At 40.0% G+C, this 17754-nt stretch overlaps 1 protein-coding gene across 1 annotated transcript; it reads left to right on the top strand.

Moving 5' to 3' along the window:
- Positions 1–5766: 5766 nt before the first annotated feature.
- On the top strand, positions 5767–11595 carry LOC122078004 (glutamate receptor 2.7-like). The gene is made up of 4 exons (XM_042643883.1): positions 5767–6045; positions 7582–8792; positions 9592–9898; positions 11129–11595. Exons 1-4 carry the CDS (start codon positions 5787–5789, stop codon positions 11593–11595), a joined length of 2244 nt encoding a protein of 747 aa, XP_042499817.1. The 5' UTR covers positions 5767–5786.
- The last annotated feature ends 6159 nt before the right edge of the window (positions 11596–17754 follow it).

Raw genomic sequence — 17754 nt, 5'->3', positions numbered from 1 at the left:
TTTTTTTTTTTTTTTTTTTTTGATAAATAACTTTGTGTATTATGGGAAAATATAGATACAAAGAGAGGCAATCCCACATACTCCTTTTAGGTAGACCTAAAGAAGAGTAATGAGATCCTTAATCCAGCAGGACAAGCCCTGCTGAACAAAAAAATCAACCACTCACATGATCATTATTTCCTAAACTAGAGAGTATGCCTAGTATACTTATCCATTTGTAAGTCTTGTGGGAAGTCCTCTGACCAAATAATCTACTAGATGTTGTCAAGGTCTTCTCCCCACTTTCCATTGATTGGTAAGATATTCTTTTATTTGTTTAGAGGGGAGCTTGGGGTGGAATCCCTGACTTGTGGGTCCCATATGTTAGCGGGGTGAGACACAGGAAAGGAAAATGCTGAATAATTACTGTTTATCTCCATCCCTGACAGTTTGGATAGATTTTAGGGATTAAAATGGGGAAGGTTAGGAGATAAAAGCGGACTTTACCGAGAAAAAATAATAATAATAAAAGAGAGAAAAGAGGAGAGAAAGACGGAAGAGCACGTCACTGAGAAAGGCGAACTTCACCCAAAAAAAAAAATAAGAGAGAAAAGAGGATAGAAATACGGAAGAGCACCATCACAGAGAACGGAGGACTTTACCAAAAAACAAAAAAGAGAAAAGATGAGAGAAAGATGGAAGAGCACTGTCACCAATGGCTTTGATTCAAACAGCAATGAGTTGCAGGAACGAGATTCGAGCAACGTTCAGTTGGTTGGAGGAGAGAGATTGTTATACCCATGCCCAAAAACCCGGGCTAATTTCAACTTTTGTACATGAGTGATGCAATCAGGTGACAACCACTAGTTACTTATGGATTCGCCCGGCTCATTACATGGAAGGACTACAAACCATTGAAGGAGTTAAGGTATGTACTCTACCATTAAAGAGAATTTCCCCGAACCTTGTTAGTGAAATGTACAAAGAGGTGGAGCCCACACACCGAAATCACCTTGAGAAGGCCCTACTCAACTTAAGGAACGATTTCCTCACAAGGGTGACCAGTTCAGCCTTCACCGACTGATGGAGCATCTACCGGTGAACACCCTCCGGTGAGAATACTAGCTGAAAACGGGTTAATTTTCCATGGGACCCAGGTCTTCGCACCCGTACACATCAAACCACCCCCAATAGTTGGGACAACCTATTGGGGAATAGATTAATGTATCCGGACACCCTAAGGTGGGCCCGTTAGTGCCGAATAGCGGAATAACCCGGTATTAGGTAAAAACCTATTAATTCCCCAAACAACCCTTAATGGGACTTAAGTGGCTATAAATAGGACTCTTACCATTCATTTCTTCTCCTACCAAAATAGAAACAAGGAAAGGGAGAAAGAAGAAGAAGGAGGAGAAGGAAGGCAAGGGAGGAGGAAGAAGAGGGAAGCAAAGGGAGCTCCTACCATTGAAGGTAAGTTCCTCTCTCTACCATTTAGATAATTCTCTCTCTCTCTTTCATACCCCATTCTTGACCTAGGCCAGGTTGGGGAAAATCCTAATCAAAATCCCTCTACCGACATACCCAATCTACAAATTGAATAGGGGATTTTGGTGTGAGGGACCTAATCAAGCAAGTTAATCATTCACCATGTAGTGGGAAGACATCTTACATGAAAAGCCCCAAATTTGGCAACCTAAAACCCTAGGATTTGGGAAGTTGCCAAGTCCTCTACAACTAGTTATCCCAAACCCAAAATTAGGTTAGGAAAAATGAAATTAAACACATGAATAATGGATTTGAGTGATCACACAAGCAATTGATGGTCACTACATGAACCCCCCCAACCGACATTCCTCAATTTAGGTTAACCTAGACTTGAAAAATGGGGATTTGAGTCTATCTTATGACTCTATGTAAATTAACCCATCAATTACACTAAACCTAAGCTAGGTGTGGTGTGTGTGAGTGCCCCACATACAAACCCACTCTAAAAATCACAAAAACCTAAGCTATAAACTATGTAAAAGAGAAGAGAGAAAGAATAGAGTTGGGAAATGACACCCCACTGAACTACATGCACTCCCACCACCATACACAGGGGCCACAGGGCCTATAGGGCTAATCTGGGCAAGGAAACCCCTCTTTTAACTTCACCGGCTAATGCTCACCGGCCAGCCAGTGAAGGCAGTAACCATCCACTAGTGAACCCTATAGATGTCATTTTGAGGTTTTCAGACCTTGCAGATCCATCCACTGATGAACCCACCGGTGGATGAGCATCCATCGGTGAGCATCCACCGGTGAAAATATTATAGAATTTGCATCCCTTTCGGATTTGTTCACCGGTGAACCATTTTAAAGCTAATTTTTAATCCTTTTATTGGGGCATGGGTCCTAGTGTCCCACTCCCCTATAGATAACCAAATAACCTAAAAACACTATGTGTCTTAGGAGTGGAACCGAGAAGTGACGGGAGCACGCAACACGAAACCATCAACTATCTACCGCCATCTAGAACTAAAGGTGAGGGGATTTTGTGTGTTTTTATGGAATACTTGTATCATAATGTATATGTGGATGAATTATATCATTTTGTATATTATTATATTATTCCTTATGTGAAGTGTTGATGTGGCATGAGAATGTGGATTATGATTGTGTGTATGTTTGTGTGTGACTGGGATGCAGGGTGGCCTGTGGTGGGTGCCTACGACATTGTATGCCCAGGGTGTGTGTGCGTGTGTATATGGAGACTGGGGTGCAGGGTAGCCAACGGTTGGTGTCGGCAACACTGCATGCTCAAGGTGTGTGTATGTCACTGGGGTGCAGGGTGGCCAACGGTTGGTGTCGGTGGCACTGCATGCTCAGGGTGCTTGTGTGTGTGTGTGTGATTGAGTTGCAGGGTGGCCAATGGTTGGTGCCGGCGGCACTACATGCTCAGGATGAGTGTGTGTGTGAGTATGATTGAAATGTGTTGTGGCATATTAGAATGCACTGGGTTAGGATAACCACCCTGGTGCTACAACCCTTGCCAATAGGGGTTTATGTATTGGCTAATACTCTCATCCGACGGTCCATGATTGGGGATGATTTTCGGTGACTGAGGTGCGCAGATGCCAACATCGTGATAGACCCTCATGCGATATTTGATTCGGTGACAGGTATACCCTACATGTGATGTTGGATTCGATGTAGTGGTACTATGGGAGGGTTATTAATAGGGTTTTACCAGGTAACGATGTGGTTTTAGAACCGGCACGCTCCTGACTCGCAATTAGTTTGTATCGCTGGAGACTAATAACGTACATTCATGACTGGGGATAATACCTATGTTGCAGTAACACTTATACCCCTTCGGACTTCGAAATTGTTGCTTAAAATTGTTTGGTAAAACCAAATCATGTCATTTCATTCATCTAATTGCGTTCATCTAACTACATTGTACCGTTCTTTTGCTTCTTCCTCTTCACATCCATTCACTTCCTTCTCTTCCTCCTCTTTAAACCCATATTTCTTCAATGATTTTGCCCCCAAATCTCTCTCTACTGCTTAACTTGAACGAAAATTTCTCTCTTTCCCTCTCTCCAACTCTGTCACACCCCACCTCCTCTAGGTAAAGGTATACGGCACTGGATACCCATATCCAGTCAGCCTAACCCTCCAGGATCACAGATACAATACCCCAATCCATAAATGCCCCAAAATCATAACTAAAATCAGAGTACACATATAACATTTGTAAACTTTACTACTGGTGATTCACTAAATGATAATTACCATATACCCAAAATTCATTTGAATTTCAATCCTAGGTATTACAAGATTATAAATAATACATAAGGATAAATAACTGACAATAAAGAAGCGATGTCTATCAGCACGGTGTCTCACGGACACAAGCCTTACCGCTACCATCGAAGTCCTAAGCCTGCCTCTGCATTGGTTCCACCATCGAAAAAGGTTGCAACAAATGGGGTGAGCTTCCATGAAGCCCAGTGAGGGGTACACACACACCCACGCATCCACAACAATCAATAAAATAGAAACAAGTATAAATTCTCACCCATAAACTATAAATAAAAAATAGACCTCAATTTACCAAAGTTCAAAACAATAAGTGGCGCAACCAGAGAGAGAGAGAGAGAGGGAGAGAGAGATGCAAAAGCCATCTTTTTTTTTTTTTTTTTTTTTGTTAACCAAGGTGTCCAGGCCAACTTATACGCATCTCGACTAATCTTCGAGGAGACTAGCATAGCAACCCACCGCCATGATCTCCACTTAAACCGCAGATGCACAGATGGGCACAGATGGGGAATCAAACCTGAGATCGTGCGCCTAATCCACACAATTCCCAGTTCTCCATAACGGGTGAGTATAGAATAAATAAGAAAACACAAACACACACACTCACTCACACAATGCATATGACAGGATTCGATCCCACGACCTCCTCCCCTGGGTGCCGCTCCACAAACCGAAGCTACCACCACTAGGCTATCCTAGTATTCTTGCAAAATCCATCTGCTATCTCATCTGTATTGTCTGAAACACATAGATGAAATAGGTTTCCTCCCCAGATCCATGGTAAATAATAAATCCTTGCACCTCAGATCGTACCAGCATATGCAAAACCAAGACCTATAATATCATACAACTTAATATCAATTAGAACAAATAAAATGGATTTGAAAGATAGATTTTCAACATAACAAACAATAAAAAAAATATATTTTCCAATTCAACGGCATTAATAAGTGAAAGTGATATATGAGCCTGGATCAGGTTCACATATGAGAACATTCTCGTATGTCTCTAATAAAATTGGATTAGGGACATATGAGATTGTTCTCGTGAACTTGATCCGGTCTCATATTTCTTTCGATGTAATTATTTGTTACGATTCTGAAAGAACTCAACCCCATAAACCGATTTACAAGGCGAGGGGACCCAAGACTATATTCCGGATCAGGTAGCCCTTTCTAAGGGGCATTCACTCGGCTCCAAGGTTTCTACCCAACATACCACTGTTTACGGTCCTGGAAGAACTCAACCCCATAAACAGGCTTACAAGGTGAGGCACCCAAGACCATACTCTGGATCAGGTACCCTTTTCTAAGGGGCATTCACTCTGCTCTAAGGTTTCTGCCCAACATACCATTGTTACAGTCCTAGAAGAACTCAACCCCATAAATCGACTTACAAGGTGAGGGGACCCAACACTATATCAACCCACATTAATTCTCATAGGAAACCGATGTGGATTAGCCCCCCATAAACTAATATGTGATCGTAACATTATTCCTCCCTCTTCTAGATTCTTCCCAAATGCATCAAATCTTAGAGTCTAAATTAGGTACTCATTCTCGTACGGTATTTGAACTCATTCTCGTACGGTATTTGAATCACATTTGGACTCCACTTAATCTCTCTCCTCTTTTAATTAGTTTTTATTTTCAGTGAAGTTCAAATGTGGATCAAACACCGTTCGAGAATGACTACGAGAATCATTCTCGTACAAGGACTTGATCCACACCCCAAATCTGAGGCATCAACACAATATCAGCAAACAAACAGATAAGAAAAGGTCCAAGTAAAAAATGTCAATGATTTTCCTTGAGTAACATGGCGATGATTGAAAAAGTCAAGTTTAACGCGTTAATAAATAGACTAATTCAATCCTAGCAATTCAGGATGTTCCTGTTAATGCAAATATATATAATAGTAATCAACAACTTAACTATCTCTATAACCTTCGAACCAAAAGAAAAAAAAAAAAAAAAACCCATCTCTAGAACCCCACAATCAAAATGATTTCTGTAACCCGTCTTCTATTCCTGATCTTATTTCATATTCTTATCCTCTTCCATGAACCAGCAGAGACCGTAGGAGATGATACCAGAACAGTAAACCTTGGTGCAATCATCAATACAAATTCGCGCATTGGAAAGGAAGTGAAGACAGCATTGGAAATAGCTATCCAAAGCTTCAACAACTATAGTGACCACTACAAGCTAGACCTCCAAAAACGTGATTCAGGCGGAGATCCTCTTAAAGCAAAATCTGCCGGTGGGTTATTAGTTATATATTGAAGCGATTAAAATCATATTTTTATATATAACATGTTTGGACTGTTTTTAAAAAAACCTTATACGGTTTCTCTTTTGCTCGAGAGAGGAGAGAGGAGGGAGGAGGAACCACAGGGCGGGGTATCCTCAGTCGGATCCACATGGTGAATTAATCTTGCGGCTCAAGAAAACTTAGATTTTAGTGTACGGTTTGGTACAATTTTTTTCTGGTTAAAATCAAAATCGAATCATTCAATAAAGTTTCAATTGATTTTGGCTTAACGGATACAATTTTGGTTTTATTGATTTTATTAGGTACTTTAATTTCTTATTCAAACAGCTTCTTTCTCATATTTTTTTTTATTGAAATGGATGTTTATTGCTATATTATTTTTTTAATAATTATAAGATTATATTCTTTTTATTCAAAAGGTCTGAATGTCTTTTTAATTTTTTAGTGGGATTTGTTTATTCTTACTATTGTTATTTTATTCTAATCATGAATGACTTAATTTATTATGTATATATTAATCGGTTCTAAATGATTTATCACGGTTTGAATGGTTTAGTTATGTTTAAACTGTTTAACTAAATGTCTCAATTTTGAAACTAATACTGAACCTATGATTAAACAGTTTTATAATTTAGTTCTAACAGGCTCGGTTTGGTTTCAATAAACGAATTTGATTTGATTTTGACACCCTTACCTCATACTCTTATTCTCATTCTTTTGGTTTTCTTGTAATTTAGTTTTCCGAAGCCAATTCTTCCTCTAGAATTGTATCAGTGAGAAAAAAATATTTGGTTGCTCTTTTTTGTGCACGAATTGTATCGTGATGGTTCTACCGAAAAAAAAAATAGTATCGTGATGGTATGATAACAACCCCCAAGGGGTTGCGAAGTTGGCAAGGGACCTTCGTTTCAAGAAATGTATGGCCGGTGTTGAGTTTGACTCCTCTTACCTCCTTGGGGCCACTTCCACAGGGTGTTTAGTGTTTTTCACTGTTTTCGATGAAAATTGAATAATTTTCATTCAACCCCAGAATGACTTGATCAATGCAATTGTGGGGCCGACCGGAGTAGTTAGGCGTAGTTAGGCCAAAGGCCTAAATAATCGTCATTGGCAAAAAAAAAATAATAATAATAATAATAATAATAATATGGTCTGATAACATTCTTCTTATATTTGTCATTGTCGATATTAATATTAGATTACTCTATATAAATATCCACCCACTATTTCGGTGAGTTATTTGTTTTCCAAGAGTGTATTATATTTCTTGATGCATGGTAACCTCTAGTTTAACTTAGAGGAACATTGTAATCCCATTATATACATGATGGTGGATATTTTATCTGAACTAACTGGGTCCCATGATTTTCCCCTTTTACCTTAGAAGGGATGTCTTTTTTTTTTATAGTTTGGCTTGAATTTGATTTATCTGCATTATTATTATCTCCATATTTTTATTGTTATGTATCACCATTAATTTATACAGCTGATGACTAATTCTGATGTATATATTGTTGATAACAGCGGAACAGCTCATCAGGAAACAGCGGGTGGAGGCCATTCTTGGGATGGAGACATGGCAAGAAGCTGCGTTAGTTGCTGAAGCAGGAGACCGAGCAAAAATACCCATATTTTCCTTCGCTACAACTTCTGTCCCCGCGTCATTGACGAGCAAGCAATGGCCTTTCTTGGTTAGGATGACCAACAATGAAGCGACAAAGATGAAATGTGTGGCTACCGTTGTTGGTGCCTATAAGTGGAGGAATGTGATTGCAATCTATGAAGATGATAGTTATGGAAGCAATTCAAGAATGTTTGTTGTTCTCTCTGATGCTCTTCGAAATGTAACCTCTCAGGTTGAGTACCGAATGGCTTTCCCGCCCATATCTTTGCTTTCAAATCCCAAAGATGAAATTTTAGAAGAGCTGGGGAAGTTAAAGAGCAAGCATTTCGCTAGGGTCTTCATTATTATTCAACCTTCAGTATCATTTGCTTCCCATTTGTTTAAAGAAGCCAAAAGAATTGGACTGATGGACAGAGAGTCTGTTTGGATTACTACAAATGCGATTGATTCCTTCAACTCCTCTCTCAATCCCTCCATGCAAGGTGTTTTCGGAATTAAGACTTACTTCTCTGAAAGTAGCTTTTCCTTCAATGATTTCGATTCTAAATTCAGGGAAAAATTCCGTTCTGAGTATCCAGATGAAGAGAAATTCAAACCCGGAATCCATGCAGTTCGAGCATATGATGCTATTTCTACTCTAAAAAGTGCAATGAATAACAATTATAGTATTACTACATCAAAGTTATTGGTAGAGAAAATATTGTCTAGTAGATTCAGTGGCTTAAGCGGAGAAATTCAGTTCGAAGACGGAGAATTTGATAATTCTCCGGTTTTCCAATTTGTTAATGTCACAGGAAATAGTTACAATTATACCATGGAAGGACTGAAGGGAGGAACAGTGGAATGGCCAGGAGGGCTACGGAGAGTACCGAAAGGATGGGTATATCCTAGTGATTTAAAGCCCATGAAAATTGGTGTTCCGGGGAGACCAGTGTTTGAAGAGTTCGTCAAAGTGAAAAGAAATAAGAACCCAGATCTGCCACCAGTGCTTACAGGTTTCTGCATTAAGGTTTTTGAAGAGGCTGTTAAGATCTTGAGCCAGACTATATCTTATGAATTTGAAGACTTCAATGGAACCTACGATGATCTCATTATGAAAGTCAATGACACGGTATGGATCCCTTCTCTACATATATATGTACTAATTACTAAAGTGGTTCCTAACTGCTCTTTTTGTAGGCAACAGATTTTGAAATTTTTTTTGGTAAACAAGAAACCCAGCTAGTTGGATGGCATCCCATATGAGTGATTTGAGCTTGTGATACATAATTGCTATTTTTCCAAATATTCCTCCATCTGTGCAGCCTGTGATCGGACACATTTTATATTGGCTATACGAAACTTGGCTCCTGCCCGAATCCCTACTTGCAGCCAAAGAAATAGAATCTTGAAGGGTATTTTTGAAAATACCATAATCTATGAGGATATTTGTGAACCCAAGGGGTAAGGTGAATTATTCCATTTCTTTGACTGTGAATAGAGAGCGAAACTTGGCTGCTGCCTGGGTTACAATCTGCAATACCAACCAGGGGAATGGAATCTTAGAAGTAGAGGTGGAAAAATTCACTTAAGGTGGATATTTTCAAATCTGTCCTTGGGATTCCATTCCCTTGACTGCAACCTAGATAGTAGTGAAATTTTTTCCGCGAATAAGGGTTCCAGTTACTTGTTGTAGTCATTTTTTTTTTTTTGTAATATCTTTCTAGAAATATCAAGAGGTTAGTTTATTCCGTAGCTAGGAAGACATTACCTATGACGTATGACATAATTCCACCAATTTTGTTTTGCCATATATATATATGCATCTTTTTTTTTTTTTTTTGGTAAGATATATATATATATATATATATGCATCTGACAAAGAAGAGTGTTTGTCAATGTTTGTGGGTCAAACTCAAATTCGACGGAAGACATATGATGCTGCAGTTGGTGATATAACGATCTTGGCCGACCGATCCAAATACGTGGAGTTCACTCGACCCTTCACACCATCAGGGCTGTCATTGATAGTCCGTGTGAAGAAGGAATCTCGGGCATGGATGTTCCTTAAGCCTTTCACAACAGAGGTATGGGTAGTCACTGGTTTGGTCTTGCTCTACACCATGTTCGTGGTCTGGTTCTTGGAACATGGATCAAATCTAAACTTCAAAGGCACAAGGAAGGTTCAACTAGCCAATCCCTTGTGGTTCACCTTCTCAACACTCTTCTTTTGCCACAGTAAGTATACGTCCAGTATCAAATTATACATATCATTGACTCGTAATTTTTTTCCATCTTTTCCGAAAAAACTAGTGGATGAGCCTATGACATAACAATTAAGTTGCATTATTACAACGCGTTGATCAACTTAGAAACAGCCTCTCTTGTAAAACAGGGTAAGGTTGTGTACATTTGTCCTTCCCTGACCCTGCAATAGCGGGAGTCTTGTGCTATGGAAACGCAACCCTAAAAGTGATGCAAAAGGTAATAAAAAAACAAGAGCAAACAATGGACACAGGTTTACGAGTTTCGGCAAAATTGCCTACGTCCTCCGTGAGATGAGATTATGCTTCATTATCAATGGAGAATAGGGTTACATCGCTCATCCTCACACCTCTTAGAATTGCTAACAAAGAAAGTAAATCTCGCTGTAAATATATAGCGAAAAACCCTAATACTGGAAAGTACAAAACTACCCTCAAATAAGAAACTTGTGCAGGGATTACGGCCCCCAACACCCCCACTACATAGGGGGGCCTACACCAATACTCCCTGGATTAAACCACGATGGAATACAAGACATCGTACACCAACATTGTGCATTAGTTTCTTTCTTTCTTTCTTTCCTTTTTTTTTTTTTTTTATGGGGAGCTTTCTTTTCCCCACATATATATATAATACAATACAAGGGAAGTAGTTCTCTGTTTGGGAGCACAACGTACACTAGTGCTTCCTGAATATCTCTCCTATTACAATAGAAGGCCAGGTATTCATTTTATTGGGGGAGGAGAGAGACATACTCAGGGAAGTGCTAATGTACACTACGCTCCCGAACATAGTCTATTCCCCCCCCCCACACACACACACATATATATATATAGGAGGAGAAACGTCATCTGTCTAGCATTCCCCATGGTCACATATAGCCCCTTTTTAGGGGGCAGAGACGTCTTTTCACAGGCCCCCTAAAAACAAGGGTTATGTGTATGGGATTGTATATATATATATATATATATATTTAAGAACTGTGAGAAAATGTTCTTTGTTTGGGAGCATTGCTTAAGTTAGCATTTTCTGTGTCTATCTCTATCTTTTCTTAAATGAAAGAAAGTGATAGATGCATGGGATCGCTGGCATAAACCCCGCTCCCAGACGGAAAACATTTCTCTATATATAATAATACAACCGAGCTAACAAACAAAGTATGACCAACAATATTACTGCTCCTTCTACAGGTGTTTCCATCAGGTTCACATCTTGCTGCTGACTTTTCCAATGCCATTCTACAACTATTGGAGAATGGAGATATTACAAGATGGGAAGAAGAATGGTTCAATGTTGATGCCAAATGTTCAATATCAGGATCTGATGTTAACAAGGAGAGCTTGGGCCTTGATAGCTTTGGGGGGCTTTTTGCTCTCACTGGTGGCGCATCTACCATGGTCTTTATAATACTCTTTGTCCTTCGCCTAAGGAAGAAACGTAAACAGTACCAAGCGATAAGCGGAGATAATATTATGATGTCCTTAAGTAATGGAAGTCGGTGGGCTCGAGTAAGAGAACTTTTACCCGTACTTTTGCACCAGACACCAAGCCAGCATCATCTTTCAGAGATGAGTCATCTTGAGTATAACAGTACTCCGGGGTATGGTCAAGCTCAACCAATGGCTGAAATTGAAATGGAGGAGACATCCACTACCGATTTATTAGTGTAAGTATATAGTTTCCTAGACATGTATGATCTTTATTCTTGTTTTGTAAGTTCAATTGTGATGGATGACTTCTCACTACATTGTAATCAGTTTTGGTAAATGGTTAGCTTTGTTTGTATTATGTAAAACCTTCATTTGTTTATGTAGAAATTTTTTCATTTTAATATTTTTCAATGCTTATTTACCATTAAAATAAGAACATGAAGGATCTATCTGAATGTATTCGGAGCGGTTACCTATTTTATTTACATTGTCCTTATTTTTTCTTGGGCAAGAGAACCCTATTTGCTTGTGCGGCCATCATGCTAGCACATAGGCTAATGAAGGCCGCTCAAAGGTTTTTGAGGGGGGTTTGGTCTATCTTGCTATTAAAAAAAATTATTCTATTATAATTTGTGAATCATCTTTTTTTTTGGTAGAATTTTTTTAATCATCCTTGAATTCCGAGAAGTTGAATATGTATGCCATATTTGTAGAATAAAATTTGAAAATAACTTTTGCTCCCACGTTCTCTCCACGATGCGGCTGCTCAAGATAATAGAGTGGCAATTTCCCGACCATCAGCTACGCTTGAGTTCACAAAATAGCGATTTTCAGGAAGGAAGTTCATTGTTAAGGACAAGATGTGGAATCCTCGTATCCAATCTTCTTCAGGCTCTACTTTTCGGCACTTGATACAATGGAGACAATTTGTTAAAGACAATCGGGTTAGTCGACGAAGATTGACGGGAGAGTTTGGAGAGAACCACTCAGTAATTTTTGTGAATAAATATGAACTCCCCACTCACCTTGAAAATTTCTTATTTCTAATGAAATTCTTAACCATTTCTTCCAAGCATATGAACTCGATTTACTATAAGGCTTCAATAGGGTCAGGCTTTCAAAACCCTAGCCCTGCCCCAAGTCCTCTTAGCTGGGCCTAGGCCAAGCCTGACCCTGCTTAGGGCCTAAAAATCTCATTCCACACCCAACCTTGCCGGGTTCAGTCCTCCCCAAGCCCATTCTGATTGGCTTGGACTGGAAGGAATCGGGTGAGGTTGGCCCTTATTGACCTTGACCCTTGTTTATTTTTGTCAGTGGCGTTTTATGTTTCATCGTGGATCTCTTTCTTTGAAGACTTGGGAGAATTTACACAATTTTCATTATTTTACTGATTCATTTAACAAATAGAAAAGACCAACAGTTCCAAGCAAAAAAGAAATTGAATATGAAATACTTGAAATCTCGATAGACCAAACCTCAGTTCTCTAAAGTAACCATGGTTGGATTAGTAGTTATGGATACCTCAGAGATAACCATGGTTGGGTTAACCATTATAAGATCGTCCATGTCAGAAGAGAAAGGGACTATCCCACCAATGACTATCTTATCCATGGTAGAAAAGATAGGGTCCAGTCCTCTAATGAACATAAAGGACAGGGAATATAAAAGGAGAAGAGGATCAAAATCTTAGGTGGTCACCCTTACCTCTATTTTGCTTTCCTTTCTTCTCCACTGTGAATGCCATTACTGACTTAAGCATTGGAGCTTCCTGCACTGGAGTGCCCCTCTGGTCTTCACCCTCTCATCCGTTGGGTGCAGGCCAAGCTTGGCGGGAATTTGTAGCAACACTATGAATTTGTGGAAAATATGCTTTTGAAGAAACTTATTGTGTTGCAGTGATTCAATTTGTTTTTTGGTTCTTGGAATTGGCGATGTTGTTATTGGGTTTTGGGTTGCATTAATACAGTTGCTCCATATTCAACCCACTTTATTTTAGGATAGGCACGGCCCAACCACTGTGGGAGTGGTTAGGGCTGGGTGGACTACTATAGTAGTCACTTTTGGGTCCCTACAATCACATTACATGAATCACAGTTCTGCTCCAAAGAACACAAGCACAATTGGCCACTATGTTCCAGTAAGAATGTGGATCCCAGAAAACATGTAGTGACTTGGAGATTGAACTCCTTCGGGAAGAAGAGGAGATTTGAGGCCCTAGGGTGGGGCTCCTTGCTTCTTCCTCGAAACAAGTGCTTCCCTAGGCTTGTGAAAGCCTTCTATAGCAACTTAAAAAGAGAGCACGTTAGGCACAATAAATACTGGATCATGAGTCTTGTAAAAGTGGTGGATATTTCATTCAACACAGAGGAGTTTGCTGAAATAATCAGAATGTCAGCTACCAGGGATAGGGTTTATTGTGCCCCGAGGACAAACCCACTCCGTTTCTTCAGCAACCACAAGCAGTTCACCATGTCTCTAAAGGGGACCGATGAAGGGTGGTCCTCCTTCTAGAATTTGCTGCCCTCCCATAAGGCATTGTGCAGGATTGTACAGTTCAAAGTGATGCCAACAGTGAGGCATCACGACGAGGTCTCACTCCTCCAGGCCTTTGCCACCTCGTGTTTGTACTTGGGGAGGCAGATTTGCATGCCTTATTTGATGATGAGGCAAATGGCATATCGGGCGAATCACCCTATGGAGGATAATCTCTTCTATGGCACTACCCTCATGGTCGTCTTTGGGTACTTTGATGTGAATTTTGCTAATGAGGCTGCATATGGGTAGAAGGTCTACCCATTTGATCATATGACTATTCAAAAGATGAAGATTCCCCCAAGTGTAGGTAATGATGTGGAGTTGGCAAGGCCACAAGACAAGGAAGGGGTTGATAGTGATGAGGACTTTGGAGATAGAGAACAGCCATATGGTCACTAGCCTATGGATGCCCAGCCTCAGGACCAAGACCAGGACCAGGACCAGGAGGACATTCAGCTCCCTTATATGTAGGACCGACCACCACCACCATTCATAACACCACATCAAGGACCGGCTTCCACTTCATCCGATCCATCTCGTGAGACCACCATGGGTGACTAGATGGAGTATATAAAGAGGGGCTTCTTGGGTTTGAACACCTGATTGGGTACACTCGAAGGTTGGGTCTCATCCATAGAGCGGGAAATGCATGGGTGGTCCACCTTTTTAGGATTTCTATGAACTTGGATGAATTGTGTCTGCTGCTCCGCCTGTCGTTCGATGATCGACAACTCCAACCTCCCCTTTTGACTTTTTGACCATCATACTGCTTTATGTTACTTTCTAGTTGCTCTGTATTATGCTTCTACAAACCTAACCTTTGTTATCTTTTTAACTTTTCTTATGTTTTGGTACACTACCCTCTTGTAATCAGTGATAACCATTTTAATAGAATTTGAATTAAGTGTTCAGCTATAACTGTATGTATGGTTATGATCTTGGTATTTTTGATGTGTACGGCCTTGACACCTAGGCTTGTCTCCAATGTGTGAGCTAAAATTTATGAATTTTATTAAATTTTTATTTTGCCCTAATCATCAGCCCTCCCAATATCTTATGAGGTTGTGGGTTAAGTAGAGCATTACAATCTAATACCATGTTGTCAGACCCTGCTTCTCTAAAGCCTTGGCTGTGTGACCTGGACAACATTCAATGGCCAGCCAATCCTCCAGGATCTCGATGCGGACTTTAACAACACACAACCAATAAGATAATATAACCAAATTAGATAATTTAGTAAGGTCATACTGTAATTACAAGCTAATGAACTACTAGATGTTATCACAGTTAGTTATAAACTTTGTTTTTGAGATCACCATCCACTAAGTACAGTATTAGGAATACAATTCATAATTACACAAAAGAATAAAAAAGAATGGAAGATGATGTCTCCTCTCAGCCTACTGGCAGGTAGAACCGATGGGTGTCAGACCTACCAGTATGACCCGCCAGTCTATGCAGTTTGCACAGATGGGTTCTCCTACCCACCTGTAGCCCAAATGAGCTCCGATGGAACTCAAACTCACCAACAACCTTCTTCACGCTATTATAAGCGTCATGACCATATCTTGGGTCATTTGTAATTCTGAAATGGACGTATTTGAGAAACTCATCTTCCCGCGTCAGATCATATACATTTAGAACTAAACATGTTGTACTTTAAATTTCTAAATGCATGTTACTTGCTTAGAATCATGAGGATGGTTTATCATATGTTGAAACATGGTGATAATTTGTTGGACATATGTGGGATCTCTAGAATAGATGCCATAGTCGGCTTGGAAACAAATGCATTGGTACACCGTGGAATGGGATACGGAAGTACTATACAATTGTACTATCTCATATAGGAGCATGTGGTCACATTTTCTCGTGCTACGACCCTTCCCAACAGGGGTTTACGTGTTGGGTTATCACTGGGGGGAAGCATCGGTCGTGGACCGCCGTGGTGGTTAGAAGTACGCCTAGTTGATCATTAGGATAGTTGAAAGCCTTGGTGATATATTTAGAGGGCCAATCGTACTGCTTTTAATTTTTGCTGTGGTTCGACCACGATTTACCTTTCCGAGTGCTCACAGATGGCCTTCTCCGACAACCTTATGGGCGTATCGCTGGATGGAGAATGAGTCTCGTACCCAAGGTATATGAGCACTATGGTTGTGAGTAGCATGTAACCTATGACCTAGTATTGATTGCTTAGTTGAAATAGTTTTAAAATGAATTCCATACATATGGTATCATTTGATTTGTAATTACTTGTGTGCGCCTTTCTTTCTTTTTAGCCGTGCCGAGTCCCACCGACGAAACCCCAGTGAGGGATTGGTGGGTCCCCAAAGGATTGAGGGTTGTGTTGCAGGGCAACAGTAGCTGATTCTACTTGCTGTACTATTTTGATTCTTTTGGTATATTTTTCCTTTTGTGCTCTTGATAGTTAAATTGCTAATTCTTATGAAAATATCATGCCTACAGACCCATATGTAATTATACTATGTATGACAATTTGGGTATCAAGAGTATACGGGGATTTACAAGTATTATTCATGATAAGACTTTCGCTGTATTATATTATTATATCCCATGATTACGTATGCTTGTTGTGCTATAGTTACTGTATCAGATGATCCTAGTGGTTTCGGGTTACTCGGAGGAACCCAGTCACCGGTCCGATTCTATGTGAACGGAGTATGACACAGCTAGTCCCAGAATGAACCTCGATCCCCCAACCAACCCCTAGGTTAATGATCTCCCAAACTACACTAGTCACCGTGGACGCACCTCTAGCCATGTCATGTAGCGCCCATGTACGAAAACATACACATTATACAACAGATTTGTTATTCCAAAATGAACCTCAAACCTACCGACAGAAATTAATCAATACCTATTCCCCTACTGGCAAGGGATTGTAGCACCAGGGTTATGATATTGTAGCACCAGGGTTATGATCCTAGCCATGCATATTCTACATGTATGCAATCACATCAACAACAACATGCACACACCTAGGGCACACGACACTAGAGCACCCTCGACTACACTGTGCCCTTTACCATCCATACCCACATCTCAACCTCATATTCAATTTCCACATTCTCAACACATAAATTATCTCAATCTCACAATCACATAAATAGATAGAATTTATATATGCACATGTATATGACATCACAATATTAACATACATGATAGAAATTAAAACAGAGACACTCCACAAATTAAAACAAGCACCCACTCACCTCTTTGTCATAAATCGGTGAATTTTGAAAACTCCCACTATCCACCTATCCTCACCGCATATTTGGATTTCAACCTAACAAATATATGTGTATAGATCACTTTCATGTTCCCAAAACACCCCTAGTAGGTCCTCTACTGAAACCCCAAAATAGCCTGAAGATTGGGTCACATATTGTTAGCAGTTGATGGAACTAGCAGATGACCCTGTACTGATTGGTATGACCGGTGGATCGATCTAAAGGCTGAAATCCTCTCAAAAATCCAACTAGTGGATGATTTGGTCAGCCTGTTGGCCTAGATTTTGCGGTTTATTGTCCTATCTTGCCCAGAAGTGATCTACACCACATGGGGTTCCTTTTTCCCTCTTAGGATCATGTGAGATTTGGTTTTATAGTGGGTGATCTGACCATCACCCACCCTTGGCTCAATTTGTGTACCTCTCCCATATGGGGGGTTTTTAACTCAATGATTCAAATGCATACATGCTACAGAGACCTAGGTTATGGCATGTATGAATGAGTCCACCATCCACAAGCTCCCATTTGTGAGTATTAGGGTATGGAGAGCTCCAACTTAGCTTAGGTCACCCAAATTTATAGAGTGGAGAGTGACAATGGAATAGAGGGG

The sequence above is a fragment of the Macadamia integrifolia genome, chromosome 5 (assembly GCF_013358625.1).
Source record: "Macadamia integrifolia cultivar HAES 741 chromosome 5, SCU_Mint_v3, whole genome shotgun sequence".
Lineage (NCBI taxonomy): Eukaryota > Viridiplantae > Streptophyta > Magnoliopsida > Proteales > Proteaceae > Macadamia > Macadamia integrifolia.
The sequence above is the reverse complement of the archived record's forward strand: the minus strand, read 5'-3'. Positions and strand labels throughout refer to the sequence as shown.

What these genes read in the sequence shown, in the direction of transcription:
- LOC122078004 (XM_042643883.1), top strand. Translation starts at nt 5,787, where the DNA reads ATGATTTCTGTAACCCGTCTTCTATTCCTGATCTTATTTCATATTCTT. An exon ending in TCTTAAAGCAAAATCTGCCG is followed by an intron (nt 6,046 to 7,581) that starts GTGGGTTATTAG and finishes TGTTGATAACAG; the next exon opens with CGGAACAGCTCATCAGGAAA. An exon ending in AACACTCTTCTTTTGCCACA is followed by an intron (nt 9,899 to 11,128) that starts GTAAGTATACGT and finishes TGTTTCCATCAG; the next exon opens with GTTCACATCTTGCTGCTGAC.